Below are 14681 nucleotides of genomic sequence, written 5' to 3'. Positions count from 1 at the left end.
CAAATGTGGGGCTTAAGGAACTGCCGGAGCGCCTGTAAATGGGACTCTTGACCGGCGCACATACCCGTACCACCTTAACATGTGAGTGCCCCCCCGGGCTATTGGCGTCGCTTGGTTCGTGTAGGTTACTTGCAATAGTTTCTTCGTTCTTCGCGCGATTTTCTATAATTAGAAAATAATTATAAGAGCTCTTTATATCTTCTTGCCAGTTTAAAAAGCGCCGCGTTTAAGGTGGCTGACTCGGGTACTACAGGAATACTTCGATAATTGCAGGAAAATAGCTTCTGTGTCAAATCAATCAGGTTTATACATTTAAATATTTAATCATAACAAAGAAAAGATTTTTCCCAAGAATTATAACAATTCCGGTGTTTCTCTTTATTTGTTTGAAAATTTGCCAGGTTTGACTTTATTACCTTGCAAGGAAGGTACTTTCAGGGGTGTAAATAAGCTTAATATCTAAATTCTCTCCCAGGATGTTTGGATAAAGTGTTTACTTTGTGAAAAAAAGTATTGTGTCCATTATTTATTTTAGGGAATGTTAGAAAACCTTTAGCTTAAAATAGAAACAATTAATTAAAAAAAGCTGACGAGAGAATAATAGATATTAATCTTATTTACCACCCCTGAAAGTTTGGTAACCATTGCACCTTCTTTGTTGGCTAAAAAAATCTAGAAATCCAAAAACAATAGCAAACAAGCTTAAGCTATAAGTTAGCACCCAATAGAAGGGCAGGGCCTGAAGAAATGATGGGATAAAAATTAAAAAATGAGAATTATTAAATTGGTGACAGGCTGTCTCGTTAAGTTTTCGATATCGGTAGTCCGTCACCCATTAAAGGCAGCCGGTCACCCTTAAGATTACTCAAGCTTTCTTCCCGGGGTCCTTATACTGGGGTCCCACTGGAAAAATTTGCCCCTGTCATATCCATTTACCTTATGACGCCAAAATTTACCACCAAACGACGGCTAATTGTGGGACCACTAGGATCAAACGTTCTGTGCAAGAACCGGAAATTCATAAAGTAATATCAGATAAAAGTAGAAAAAAGTTCTAGCCGATATTATTTGTAAATTGACAATTGAAATAAAGAGACGGACTACAAACGATTTTGTATCTTAAATTTCAACGAAAATGTAGTCTGTAAAAATGTTATCATTTTTGCCCGAAACTTTGGCCTAAAAAATTCCCGTGCTCAGTAAATTGCGCTTAGATTAAGGATCGCTACTCGTAAAATGACTTTTGTTTTTCAAAATGAGACTTTTTGTGGGAAAAATTAGTCGCGTTGCATGACCGCGTGACCGCCGTACGAAACTGTTCATTTAAACATCCACGGTGCGTTACTTTGTTCGTTTATATCAAAAATGCACGATCTCACATCAGAGATCTCACACGTATTTCAATGGATAATCTCCCGTATCTGAATCTGAACGTATGAACAGCAAGTACGAATGAACAGTATGCTTAGACTATATTTATAAATACGTTGACCACCTCCGCACTGCCATAAGAGCTTGTAGACAGTACTCTCGAAGTGACCTTAGCGGGTGGTCTTCCTATACATTTGAATGCAAAAGCGGAACAACATGAGACTGCTGTGCAGCAAATCTATTTTGTTCAACTTTGTGATTATATTGTTCCGGCTCCGCCCTTAATATATTTTCCGTCGTCAAATACTTTCAAAATGATGTTTTTTGATAACATCGTATTATAAATTCGGAGTCCCCTCATGCAGTAGACTTCGGTTGTATATATAAATGCGCTTTTATAAATGCGCACGTGACCAGATAGCCAGCGCCATATTTGTATTACATCACTGTCAATCACTGAAATGGCGACCATTGAAGGAGTGGCTACAGTTGTGACCTTGTTTCGTGGCTGGCACTGGCAAAGAACATTGGCTGGAGGTTCGATGCTATAAATTTGCAAGGATAAATCATGGATATCAAAGGATCATGATTATTGCACAGCACCCCCCATGTACAAACATAACTAATGTTTATTTATTTATTTTTATTTATTTATTTATTTATTTATTTATTTATTTATTTATTCTTTCTTTCTTTCTTTCTTTCTTTCTTTCTTTCTTTCTTTCTTTCTTTCTTTCTTTCTTTCTTTCTTTCTTTCTTTCTTTCTTTCTTTCTTTCTTTCTTTCTTTCTTTCTTTCTTTTTCTTTCTTTCTTTCTTTCTTTCTTTCTTTCTTTCTTTCTTTCTTTCTTTCTTTCTTTATTTATTTATTTATTTATTTATGCGACGAAAAACGAAAACCCTGTTCTATTTTTAACAAATTGGGAAACAAATTTTTCCTGTACAAATGAATGCCGGCCCCAAATTTCGGAAATTTCAGGACGATATTTTTTTGGTATTTTCTCAAATTGAAATTTATTTACAGATTTTTGTGATTTTTTGGGTTATTTAAAAATTTTAAAAAAAAATACAAACCGACCGACCGACCCTACTTTGAAGGTCCGTTCGCCCGTAGAACAGGGTTTCTCTCTTTCTCGCCTTACTTATAATTTTATAAATATTATTTGTCCCCCCTTCCCCAAAACCACCCCTTCCCCTTTTACACTCATAAATTAATTGTTTTTTGCTAACTTCCCTTCCGTGTAAAGTAAAACTTTATAAGCCGGTTGAATCAAAGTGAACAAAATTGACGTATACAATTACAATATAATACCATGACAATAATGTGTATGACGAGATCTAACTTACTAGCTGAATAAACCTCAAACCATGCATCACATACGTGATTGTACGTCATATTGTCATATAACGTATGAGCGTGATGTATAGTATACGAGTCTTCCTCAACATCTTCCAGCCGGGATGATTAGATCATGTACAGTCATCTACGTGTTTATACTCTAAATTGTACGTCAAAGGGTGACAAAGGGTGTACAGATTACCGATTGAGCATGGGGGACACAAAAAGGTGCATAAAAACACATTTTGAATTTGTTTTTTTGTCCATTTGCGAGCGAATGAGTAAGTTAGAGTTGAGGAGGTCGGGCGGGGACATCTAGCCTATTAGTTTGAGAGGGTCATTATACCGAAAAGGGCTAAAGTTATAGTTTCCTCAATTTACGTTATAATTAGAGTTAAAATTAGGGTCAGAGTTATGTTCATTGGCGGCACTACAGGGGGGGATACTTATCTTGACTCCCAAATAAATAAATCCATGACCCCTTCCTTCCGAAGAAAATGACTGCCCCCTAAGTTCCCTACGTGCAAACATTATCAAATAACATCATCGGCAGCTACCCAGTTCTGACCTTAATGCCAGTAAGAATCACATTTCGTCATCAATATGGCCAATTCTCGCTATTCGCAATAAGGGCGCCGCCAGCGGTTTGCGATGTAATCGTGATTTATCATGGGAAAATCGTGATGTATCATGGGAAAAGGTCGACATCCAAGTCCGCGCAATACGAATATTACCATGCTATTACATAGGAACACGTGACAATATTTTTTAGTTTGTCAATATAACGGTATTACACGCAAATCGAACCGAAAGCACAGCTTGTAAATGTATCGACGGAAATATTTTATGCCGACGGAAGTTGTGAATGGTTGCCCCCCAAAAAATTTCAATGGTTTGAAAAAGTGAAGAGAAAAAAACCGAAAAACAACTAATTTTATGTTTAATTCAATTGGGTTCAATTTTTTTAAATTTGTTCTTTCACCACCGTGCATAAGCAAAGTAAAATAATTATCCATTGATCACCCAAATTGTTTTTCACCAACACCTTCCGTACGGCCTCACATGAACCGACGGCCATCATGAGCGGGGGAGGGCACCGGCCTTCCTGGAACACCCCCCTCCTGGCTACGCCACTGCTACCGCGTGCTCTATGATATGTGTAAAAGCAGCAATTCCTTCTGAGTCTAGTATAGTCTCACCTCCCATTAATAGTCCTGCGTCTTGTAATGCATAATGCAACACTTGATAGCTGAGCTACCAAGTCATTTCCCCCGGTAGTAATGTAACGTGCTACATTACGGGTATATTACAGCTCCTTGAAATACGCTTTCTAGACAATCGTGCTACGCAATTCTATATTCATCTTGATTGGCCGAATGCAAATTTAATGACAAGAAAAAATGGTAAATGTCTCATTTAAGACAAACGACCTCTATACCTAACCCCTAACCCTAACCCTGACCCTAACCCTAACCTCTAACCCTTAACCCTAATTAGCATATGGTGATGTTTCTGTCTACAAAAAACGGCGTATACAACACCACCAAGGGGATGAGGCTATCCATACCATCAAAAGAAATATCAGACTTTCTCCAGATACCAAAATCTCAGTTTGACCATCTCTCTACTGTCTATGGTTTGACGGACCGGGTTGATGGGATAAAGTGGAGGATAGAGCTGTTAATCGGGTCAGCCACCTGTAATTACCTACACCACTAATCACTTTGACGCTGGGTTTGTACATGGCAAGATTAGAAGTAACAGCAATTATACGATATTGATCAAATTTCATAATACTGTAAAATACACGTCGCACGATGATTTTAATTGCGGGGTCGTAAAAAATAGTGATTACGTTTATGAAGCTAATAAAACTTCCTGTGCTTCGTCTCAATATTCATTGTTCCATTATACACTTGCGCATGTATTACCAGCAACGTATATAACAAAATCAGAGACATTTTAAAACCTGCACACACGATTTTATTACTATAGCCTATCTTCGTCCAATCATCGCGCGGAGAATCCGACACTAAAATACATACAGATGGCGCTGTTGTGTATGCGAGCATAGATATTGGAAGAGTTCCTCCAATACCTATGATGCGAGTCAAAATTAATTTTGTCAAATTCGTCACTTACATTCCGTGTTATATGTATCTCACAGTCAACGGCATTGATTCCTCTTTGTATATGTACTCATTCTCATTAATAACGGTAACTCGTTTGTATGAGCTTTATTCTGTTATTATTTAAATACCACAAACAAACGCTGTGATTGGTGATGGCAGATCGCATCGTGGAGAAGTGGTTAAGACCCTAGAATGTGGTCTTAACCACAATCAAACCACAGTCGTTGCCTTGTCTACGTACTACATTGTAGTTACTGAATTAAAAATCAAGTACAATGTTAAGTCTGTTTTGACGCTCGAGACATGTATGAACTAAAACTAATATGTGATGCGATCAAGCAAATTCAGTCGGAACTCGGGAATATTGATTTTGAGATATAGCCAAACAAAGGTAATATTTCCTTTTGTTTCCTATTGTTTTGGAAACTCTGTTATTGGTAATATCTTTGAAACTGGTTGTTCAATTATAATGGGGTTTTCTGCAAAATGCAGCTTTGTAAATGCTTTTTACTATCCTATAAGAAACTGAAAAATTAATATTTCCGAGTTCCGACTGATTTTGCTTGATCGCATCACATATCTCACCAGAATTGAACAACACGCTCATTTAAATATTTCTAGTAATGGACTGTATCTCACCCGTTATCTAATATATTGCGTATTATTTCTAAATATTAAATTACCCTATTTAGTAAATAATAAGATATATTACAGCCAACATGTAATGCATTTCCCAACACATTCGTGTATGTTGATGCGATAATACAGAGTATGTATCTAATATTACATAAGCTTCATTTTCAGTTTAATGTTCAGAGACAAAACCTACACGCACGATGTTGTTATACGTTGCTGGTAATACATTAAGCTTAGCTACTAGATAATCCCCCGGGATAATCCAGGATCTCTTATATACATAGAGGCAAATTTTCAGGATTTGTTCATTTTCCCTCCAGGACGCCAAAAATAAAATAAAATAAAATAAAATAAAATAAAATAAAATAAAATAAAATAAAATAAAATAAAATAAAATAAAATAAATTTAAAATAAGTATTGCAAAAAATACAAAATTTAAATAAGAATGTCAAATAATGTAAACATGTTATAACACTTGCACCAGATTATATAAATGTCATTCAGAGCACTAAAGAACAAATGATTGATTTTTACAGTATATTTAGTGATTTCATATTGCGCATAAACAAAAGTATGACTTAAAAGTAAAAATAAATAATTGTCGCCATTTGTTGCTTGAAAATGCATTTTTCTGGATTTCTCAAATAAATGCTCCCAAAAGCGAAATGCGCGCTGTCTTGAGGAGGCAAACTTGTTTATTAGAATATACAGTTCGATTGTGAATATCCAAACAGCACCGTGACAGACAAGGGTAGCACCCTAGACTTTTTCGAATTTCACTGCAAACCTAGGTATAGCTCTCTAAACACGCACCTCGATTCAATTAAACCATAGACAGTAGAGAGAGTCTATGATGAAACCCAATTCTAAATTTACGATAGCAGAAAGTAAAAGTTGTAATTTAATGACGTTAACAATTAAATCTGGGACTTTATGAACCAGAATCAAGTAAACATCTCAAAAAAAGTAACTAACCCCCTTAAATGATGGCCATTATTCAATAACGGGTGATTGTATTACAAATCTGTAAAATGCGTTGGAAGCAGAATTTATTTCTGCATATTTTGACACCTCATTTGTAGCAATTGACTAAATGTCACAGCGTACATTTAAATCAATGTAACCCAAGATTTGAAAGTTGCAGTAAATTGTATTGATTTTCTATTCAGTGGAATGGAGGAAAATCTGTGTAATGATATCTGAGTGTTTTTGTATTGTAAAAATTTGTATGCAAGTGCAGCTTTCAAATCTGGACCTCACTACATTAAATTGACCGGTGTTTTATTGTTTTCTGGGCTATCGTATCAAATGAGGTGCCAAAATGCGCAGAAATAAATTCTGCTTCCAACGCATTTTATAGATTTGTAATACAATAGCCCCTTTTTGAATAATGGCCATTGTTTAAAGGGGGTTAGTTACTTTTTTTGAGATGTTTATTATAATACCATTGACATTGAGGATTTGTATGAGGCATGATATAAATCAATCAAGCGTGATACACCCATAATATTCATCCTATAAAACAATGGCGTCATTACAACCAAACGAATATCCCAATGAAATGAAACACACCCTATATGTAGACTACCCCGTAGTCCACTTGCCCATTGTGCATACTCTGGATATTGTATTTAAGCTTAAAACTCTGATTTAATTAATGTGTGCACAATTGATAGATTTTCACATCTGATCTTTTCAGTCACCCTACTCCCTCTGTTTGTTAGCTTCCCAAGTGGGATTTTTAACCTGGAATTTCGCGATTAATAAACGTGCAGATTCTAAAATCAGAATTGTTCAGTATTGAAGTGCCAATACAATTATGACATTATGATATGTTGCATTCAATAATATAAGCCTACGTACACTTTACTTTTACTGTCACTAATATAATTATATAAACTTTTTCATAACAATTATATACTAGTATTTTGATGTAATAAATATCAGTTTAATTTCGAGTTCAACTGAATGCTTTCATCATGATTAACATTAATAACATGCTTTTATTTATCAAAAATCGACTATGGCATAGTCTACCCTATATGCAGAGGCCGGATCTTACATTTTGTAATAAAAATATCTAAGCAGAGATTTTCAGCACTTATGGGCAAACAGGATGTCTGGAGAGAACATACGCCCACAGGTGACGACCAGAACAGATATTGTTTTATTGTTGCTTGATTTTATTGCTCTTAGCTTGAGCTCTTCTTGTCTCATGGCTGCTATTTAAACAGATTTGTACACAGTATAAATGCGAAAATTATTATTATTATTATTATTATTATTATTATTATTATTATTATTATTATTATTTTATGCCGACGGAAGTTGTGAATGGTTGCCCCCCCAAAAAATTTCAATGGTTTGAAAAAGTGAAGAGAAAAAACCGAAAAACAACTAATTTTATGTTTAATTCAATTGGGTTCAATTTTTTAAATTTGTTCTTTCACCACCGTGCATAAGCAAAGTAAAATAATTATCCATTGATCACCCAAATTGTTTTTCACCAACACCTTCCGTACGGCCTCACATGAACCGACGGCCATCATGAGCGGGGGAGGGCACCGGCCTTCCTGGAACACCCCCCCCCCTCCCTGGCTACGCCACTGCTACCGCGTGCTCTATGATATGTGTAAAAGCAGCAATTCCCTTCTGAGTCTAGTATAGTCTCACCTCCCATTAATAGTCCTGCGTCTTGTAATGCATAATGCAACACTTGATAGCTGAGCTACCAAGTCATTTCCCCCGGTAGTAATGTAACGTGCTACATTACGGGTATATTACAGCTCCTTGAAATACGCTTTCTGACAATCGTGCTACGCAATTCTATATTCATCTTGATTGGCCGAATGCAAATTTAATGACAAGAAAAAAAATGGTAAATGTCTCATTTAAGACAAACGACCTCTATACCTAACCCCTAACCCTAACCCTGACCCTAACCCTAACCTCTAACCCTTAACCCTAATTAGCATATGGTGATGTTTCTGTCTACAAAAAACGGCGTATACAACACCACCAAGGGGATGAGGCTATCCATACCATCAAAAGAAATATCAGACTTTCTCCAGATACCAAAATCTCAGTTTGACCATCTCTCTACTGTCTATGGTTTGACGGACCGGGTTGATGGGATAAAGTGGAGGATAGAGCTGTTAATCGGGTCAGCCACCTGTAATTACCTACACCACTAATCACTTTGACGCTGGGTTTGTACATGGCAAGATTAGAAGTAACAGCAATTATACGATATTGATCAAATTTCATAATACTGTAAAATACACGTCGCACGATGATTTTAATTGCTGGGTCGTAAAAAATAGTGATTACGTTTATGAAGCTAATAAAACTTCCTGTGCTTCGTCTCAATATTCATTGTTCCATTATACACTTGCGCATGTATTACCAGCAACGTATATAACAAAATCAGAGACATTTTAAAACCTGCACACACGATTTTATTACTATAGCCTATCTTCGTCCAATCATCGCGCGGAGAATCCGACACTAAAATACATACAGATGGCGCTGTTGTGTATGCGAGCATAGATATTGGAAGAGTTCCTCCAATACCTATGATGCGAGTCAAAATTAATTTTTGTCAAATTCGTCACTTACATTCCGTGTTATATGTATCTCACAGTCAACGGCATTGATTCCTCTTTGTATATGTACTCATTCTCATTAATAACGGTAACTCGTTTGTATGAGCTTTATTCTGTTATTATTTAAATACCACAAACAAACGCTGTGATTGGTGATGGCAGATCGCATCGTGGAGAAGTGGTTAAGACCCTAGAATGTGGTCTTAACCACAATCAAACCACAGTCGTTGCCTTGTCTACGTACTACATTGTAGTTACTGAATTAAAAATCAAGTACAATGTTAAGTCTGTTTTGACGCTCGAGACATGTATGAACTAAAACTAATATGTGATGCGATCAAGCAAATTCAGTCGGAACTCGGGAATATTGATTTTGAGATATAGCCAAACAAAGGTAATATTTCCTTTTGTTTCCTATTGTTTTGGAAACTCTGTTATTGGTAATATCTTTGAAACTGGTTGTTCAATTATAATGGGGTTTTCTGCAAAATGCAGCTTTGTAAATGCTTTTTACTATCCTATAAGAAACTGAAAAATTAATATTTCCGAGTTCCGACTGATTTTGCTTGATCGCATCACATATCTCACCAGAATTGAACAACACGCTCATTTAAATATTTCTAGTAATGGACTGTATCTCACCCGTTATCTAATATATTGCGTATTATTTCTAAATATTAAATTACCCTATTTAGTAAATAATAAGATATATTACAGCCAACATGTAATGCATTTCCCAACACATTCGTGTATGTTGATGCGATAATACAGAGTATGTATCTAATATTACATAAGCTTCATTTTCAGTTTAATGTTCAGAGACAAAACCTACACGCACGATGTTGTTATACGTTGCTGGTAATACATTAAGCTTAGCTACTAGATAATCCCCCGGGATAATCCAGGATCTCTTATATACATAGAGGCAAATTTTCAGGATTTGTTCATTTTCCCTCCAGGACGCCAAAAATAAAATAAAATAAAATAAAATAAAATAAAATAAAATAAAATAAAATAAAATAAAATAAAATAAAATGAATTTAAAATAAATATTGCAAAAAATACAAAATTTAAATAAGAATGTCAAATAATGTAAACATGTTATAACACTTGCACCAGATTATATAAATGTCATTCAGAGCACTAAAGAACAAATGATTGATTTTTACAGTATATTTAGTGATTTCATATTGCGCATAAACAAAAGTATGACTTAAAAGTAAAAATAAATAATTGTCGCCATTTGTTGCTTGAAAATGCATTTTTCTGGATTTCTCAAATAAATGCTCCCAAAAGCGAAATGCGCGCTGTCTTGAGGAGGCAAACTTGTTTATTAGAATATACAGTTCGATTGTGAATATCCAAACAGCACCGTGACAGACAAGGGTAGCACCCTAGACTTTTTCGAATTTCACTGCAAACCTAGGTATAGCTCTCTAAACACGCACCTCGATTCAATTAAACCATAGACAGTAGAGAGAGTCTATGATGAAACCCAATTCTAAATTTACGATAGCAGAAAGTAAAAGTTGTAATTTAATGACGTTAACAATTAAATCTGGGACTTTATGAACCAGAATCAAGTAAACATCTCAAAAAAGTAACTAACCCCTTAAATGATGGCCATTATTCAATAACGGGTGATTGTATTACAAATCTGTAAAATGCGTTGGAAGCAGAATTTATTTCTGCATATTTTGACACCTCATTTGTAGCAATTGACTAAATGTCACAGCGTACATTTAAATCAATGTAACCCAAGATTTGAAAGTTGCAGTAAATTGTATTGATTTTCTATTCAGTGTAATGGAGGAAAATCTGTGTAATGATATCTGAGTGTTTTTGTATTGTAAAAATTTGTATGCAAGTGCAGCTTTCAAATCTGGACCTCACTACATTAAATTGACCGGTGTTTTATTGTTTTCTGGGCTATCGTATCAAATGAGGTGCCAAAATGCGCAGAAATAAATTCTGCTTCCAACGCATTTTATAGATTTGTAATACAATAGCCCTTTTTGAATAATGGCCATTGTTTAAAGGGGTTAGTTACTTTTTTTGAGATGTTTATTATAATACCATTGACATTGAGGATTTGTATGAGGCATGATATAAATCAATCAAGCGTGATACACCCATAATATTCATCCTATAAAACAATGGCGTCATTACAACCAAACGAATATCCCAATGAAATGAAACACACCCTATATGTAGACTACCCCGTAGTCCACTTGCCCATTGTGCATACTCTGGATATTGTATTTAAGCTTAAAACTCTGATTTAATTAATGTGTGCACAATTGATAGATTTTCACATCTGATCTTTTCAGTCACCCTACTCCCTCTGTTTGTTAGCTTCCCAAGTGGGATTTTTAACCTGGAATTTCGCGATTAATAAACGTGCAGATTCTAAAATCAGAATTGTTCAGTATTGAAGTGCCAATACAATTATGACATTATGATATGTTGCATTCAATAATATAAGCCTACGTACACTTTACTTTTACTGTCACTAATATAATTATATAAACTTTTTCATAACAATTTTATACTAGTATTTTGATGTAATAAATATCAGTTTAATTTCGAGTTCAACTGAATGCTTTCATCATGATTAACATTAATAACATGCTTTTATTTATCAAAAATCGACTATGGCATAGTCTACCCTATATGCAGAGGCCGGATCTTACATTTTGTAATAAAAATATCTAAGCAGAGATTTTCAGCACTTATGGGCAAACAGGATGTCTGGAGAGAACATACGCCCACAGGTGACGACCAGAACAGATATTGTTTTATTGTTGCTTGATTTTATTGCTCTTAGCTTGAGCTCTTCTTGTCTCATGGCTGCTATTTAAACAGATTTGTACACAGTATAAATGCGAAAATTATTATTATTATTATTATTATTATTATTATTATTATTATTATTATTATTATTATTATTATTATTATTATTATTATTATTATTATTATTATTTTATTATCAATTGTCATGAAATCGGGCATTGCAAGGATTGTTTTTGTAACAAAAGTACAATGTAATTAAATAAATAATAATAACAAAACGCAATCAGGCATTAGATGAATAAGTTCAATCTAGTATTGGCGTCACGTATATCATGTATATAGTCATAACCTTACGAATATTCAACTCAAAGTTCAAAGTATTCTAAAGGCCCATTCAGTGATTTACTCATCCGGACGATCGTAAAAATCGTCAAAATTTAGATTTTGGTACCTTTGTCATTGCCATATAGATGTGCTAACATAACCTGCTAGTGGCTCGGCCGAAAGCTGTGTATTTAAGACAAAATGAGGCATTTACATTAAATCTGTAATACGCACAGTATATACATTTGCTATACATGTATTTTAATGTGGTGCAACTTACATTTCAAAAATACCAAATGACAATTTGATTGACTTATCCTTCACTTTTAAGCAATTTACAAACAATTTTAATTTTGTTACAGTTACGCTGTGATCACTGCATGGGCCTTAAAATTCAACATGATCGCATGCATCACCGAAAGAACCCTAAATTTGACCAAAATAGAGCTCCGAAAGGCCATTGATTTTGTTTATTTCAGCTCTATATAGCTACGCTATTATTTCAGATCCCTAAATTGCTCATTCCTCACATCTCTGTTTTTCCGCCCATTTTCAACCAGAGAGCCAAAAAGATTCTTAATTTTGACTATTCGGCGAACAGTGTTCGCATCTTCAAAAGACTCCCTTTTACCTGTTCGCATCTCAAAAAGATCCCCTTTTACCTGTACGCCGTCAGCTCCCAAAGTAGGTATCCACAAAAAACGTATTCCCAAAATGTCATTTGATCCTGATTTTGCGTTTGCGAGTAATGCATGATTATGCGTATTTGTAATTTCGTTCTAATAAGTATTTTTTTACATAAATACATATTAATACATATGAATCTGCAATAATTTGTTCAAGGGTCTTAAACACTTTTCAAAGTATAGGTTATCAAATTCTCAAATTGTGGACAAGATCATATGTTATAAAGAATGTTTGGAAAATTGTGGAAAAAAAAAGAAAAACACGAGGGAAATTTAAAAAACCCAAACATAACACTAGGAAAAGTAAGGCTCTCTTGGCATTTGTAAATTTGGCCCAAACATATTTCCTGGGTTCTCTTAGTTTATAAGCTTGTGTAAATATGGTTAATAAAAAATATAAATAAATAAAACGGACAACGACATTCACTTTTTACATGTTTTACCTCCTTTTTGGCCGAAATGCCACCCCAACAAAATTGCCATTATGTCACGTGACTTACCTGTTGCGTAAAGAGTATCAACGGGCAAGATAAATGTCCAAATGTCCAACGTTCCTTCATTACAGAAATAAATGTAAACGGCATACAAAATATTGCAGATAATAAATCCGCAACAGCAAGGTTTATCAAAAAATTGTTCAAGTCAGTTTTGGCTCTCCCGCCAAAACCTAAGACGCAGATAACCAATGCATTGCCTACAACAGACAATATAATGGTAGTAGAGTAAACAAGTTTGATAAGAAATTGTGCATGTGGCGATGTTACTCCATAAATAAAACAAGGCTCCTCCGTAGTTCCATTGCCATAGTCATCCAACTCAGTAGTTGCTGGGTATTCCGTTGTTGATGGGATTTCAGTGGAAACCATAGTAATGGGATGATTCGCTAGTGAAGATAACATTTTGCCAACTGCTTGCCGCGTAGCGGTGTGTTCCAGACGAAAGCTAACAAGTGAATAGTTATTACAGAGAGTGAATGTACTACATCTGCATCACTCCCTCACTCACGTATGAGCTGTACGGCCAATCAGGAACAAGTAAAGATATCCAACTCCATCACGATTGCTGAGAGGATTCTGTTTTCAGATCTATTGATATAACGATGTTCAAAGCGCAAATTCGGACTTAAAATAAGCAGATAAATCATCTAGTTTAACGTCACAGCCCGATGCTGTCATAATACTCGCGTCGTGTGTCTGTCCTGTGCAAACCACCGCTTCAGTAAGTACAAGTGTGAACGAATTTGCAAAAGGATATTTTAACATAATATTAAAAACATTTTTATTCAAACTTGCTTCTTATTGACTAATAACTGTAACAAATATATGCGGTCTCGGATAGCCCTACTATTTATTAGAAATCCGATGAATATGATACAGAGAAAAAGAAAATACAAATATATTATTTATATTTGGCAAAGCATATTGGTGAACGGCTTTAGTTTTCTTTAAATTAATCCACATTAAAAATATTCTCTTAGTGACAATAATGTTGCCGTCAAAGCATTTGTAGTAACGAAAGCTTAGAAGTAAATTATAGTTCTGTTCATTAAAGGATGCAACCATCCCTGTTTTTTCTATTGTGACCCCATTTTGTTCAAATTGGAAAAGTAGATATTTATTTTCGATTCACGGTTAATCAAAAAAATTTCAAATTTATAATCTTTCATTCTGAGTTTTTTCAAATTTGACGAAATCTTGATTTTTTAGTGTCTTGCTTCTCGATCAATATGGATCTTGTAATAATCTATGAATGCCATACACATTTGCTTTCTCTATTAAGCTAGTTGACATTGATAT

At 34.8% G+C, this 14681-nt stretch overlaps 1 protein-coding gene across 1 annotated transcript in view; it reads right to left on the bottom strand.

The window, feature by feature from the left end:
• Positions 1 to 13806, bottom strand: part of LOC140158506 (substance-K receptor-like) — a 201988-nt gene extending 188182 nt beyond the window's left edge. The window contains exon 1 of the mRNA XM_072181606.1: positions 13386 to 13806. Coding sequence (XP_072037707.1) covers positions 13386 to 13784 — 399 coding nt within the window. The 5' untranslated portion in view covers positions 13785 to 13806. The remainder of the gene's footprint in view (positions 1 to 13385) is intronic.
• Between the last annotated feature and the right edge of the window lie 875 nt (positions 13807 to 14681).

The sequence above is a fragment of the Amphiura filiformis genome, chromosome 8 (assembly GCF_039555335.1).
Source record: "Amphiura filiformis chromosome 8, Afil_fr2py, whole genome shotgun sequence".
NCBI lineage: Eukaryota > Metazoa > Echinodermata > Ophiuroidea > Amphilepidida > Amphiuridae > Amphiura > Amphiura filiformis.
The sequence above is the reverse complement of the archived record's forward strand: the minus strand, read 5'-3'. Positions and strand labels throughout refer to the sequence as shown.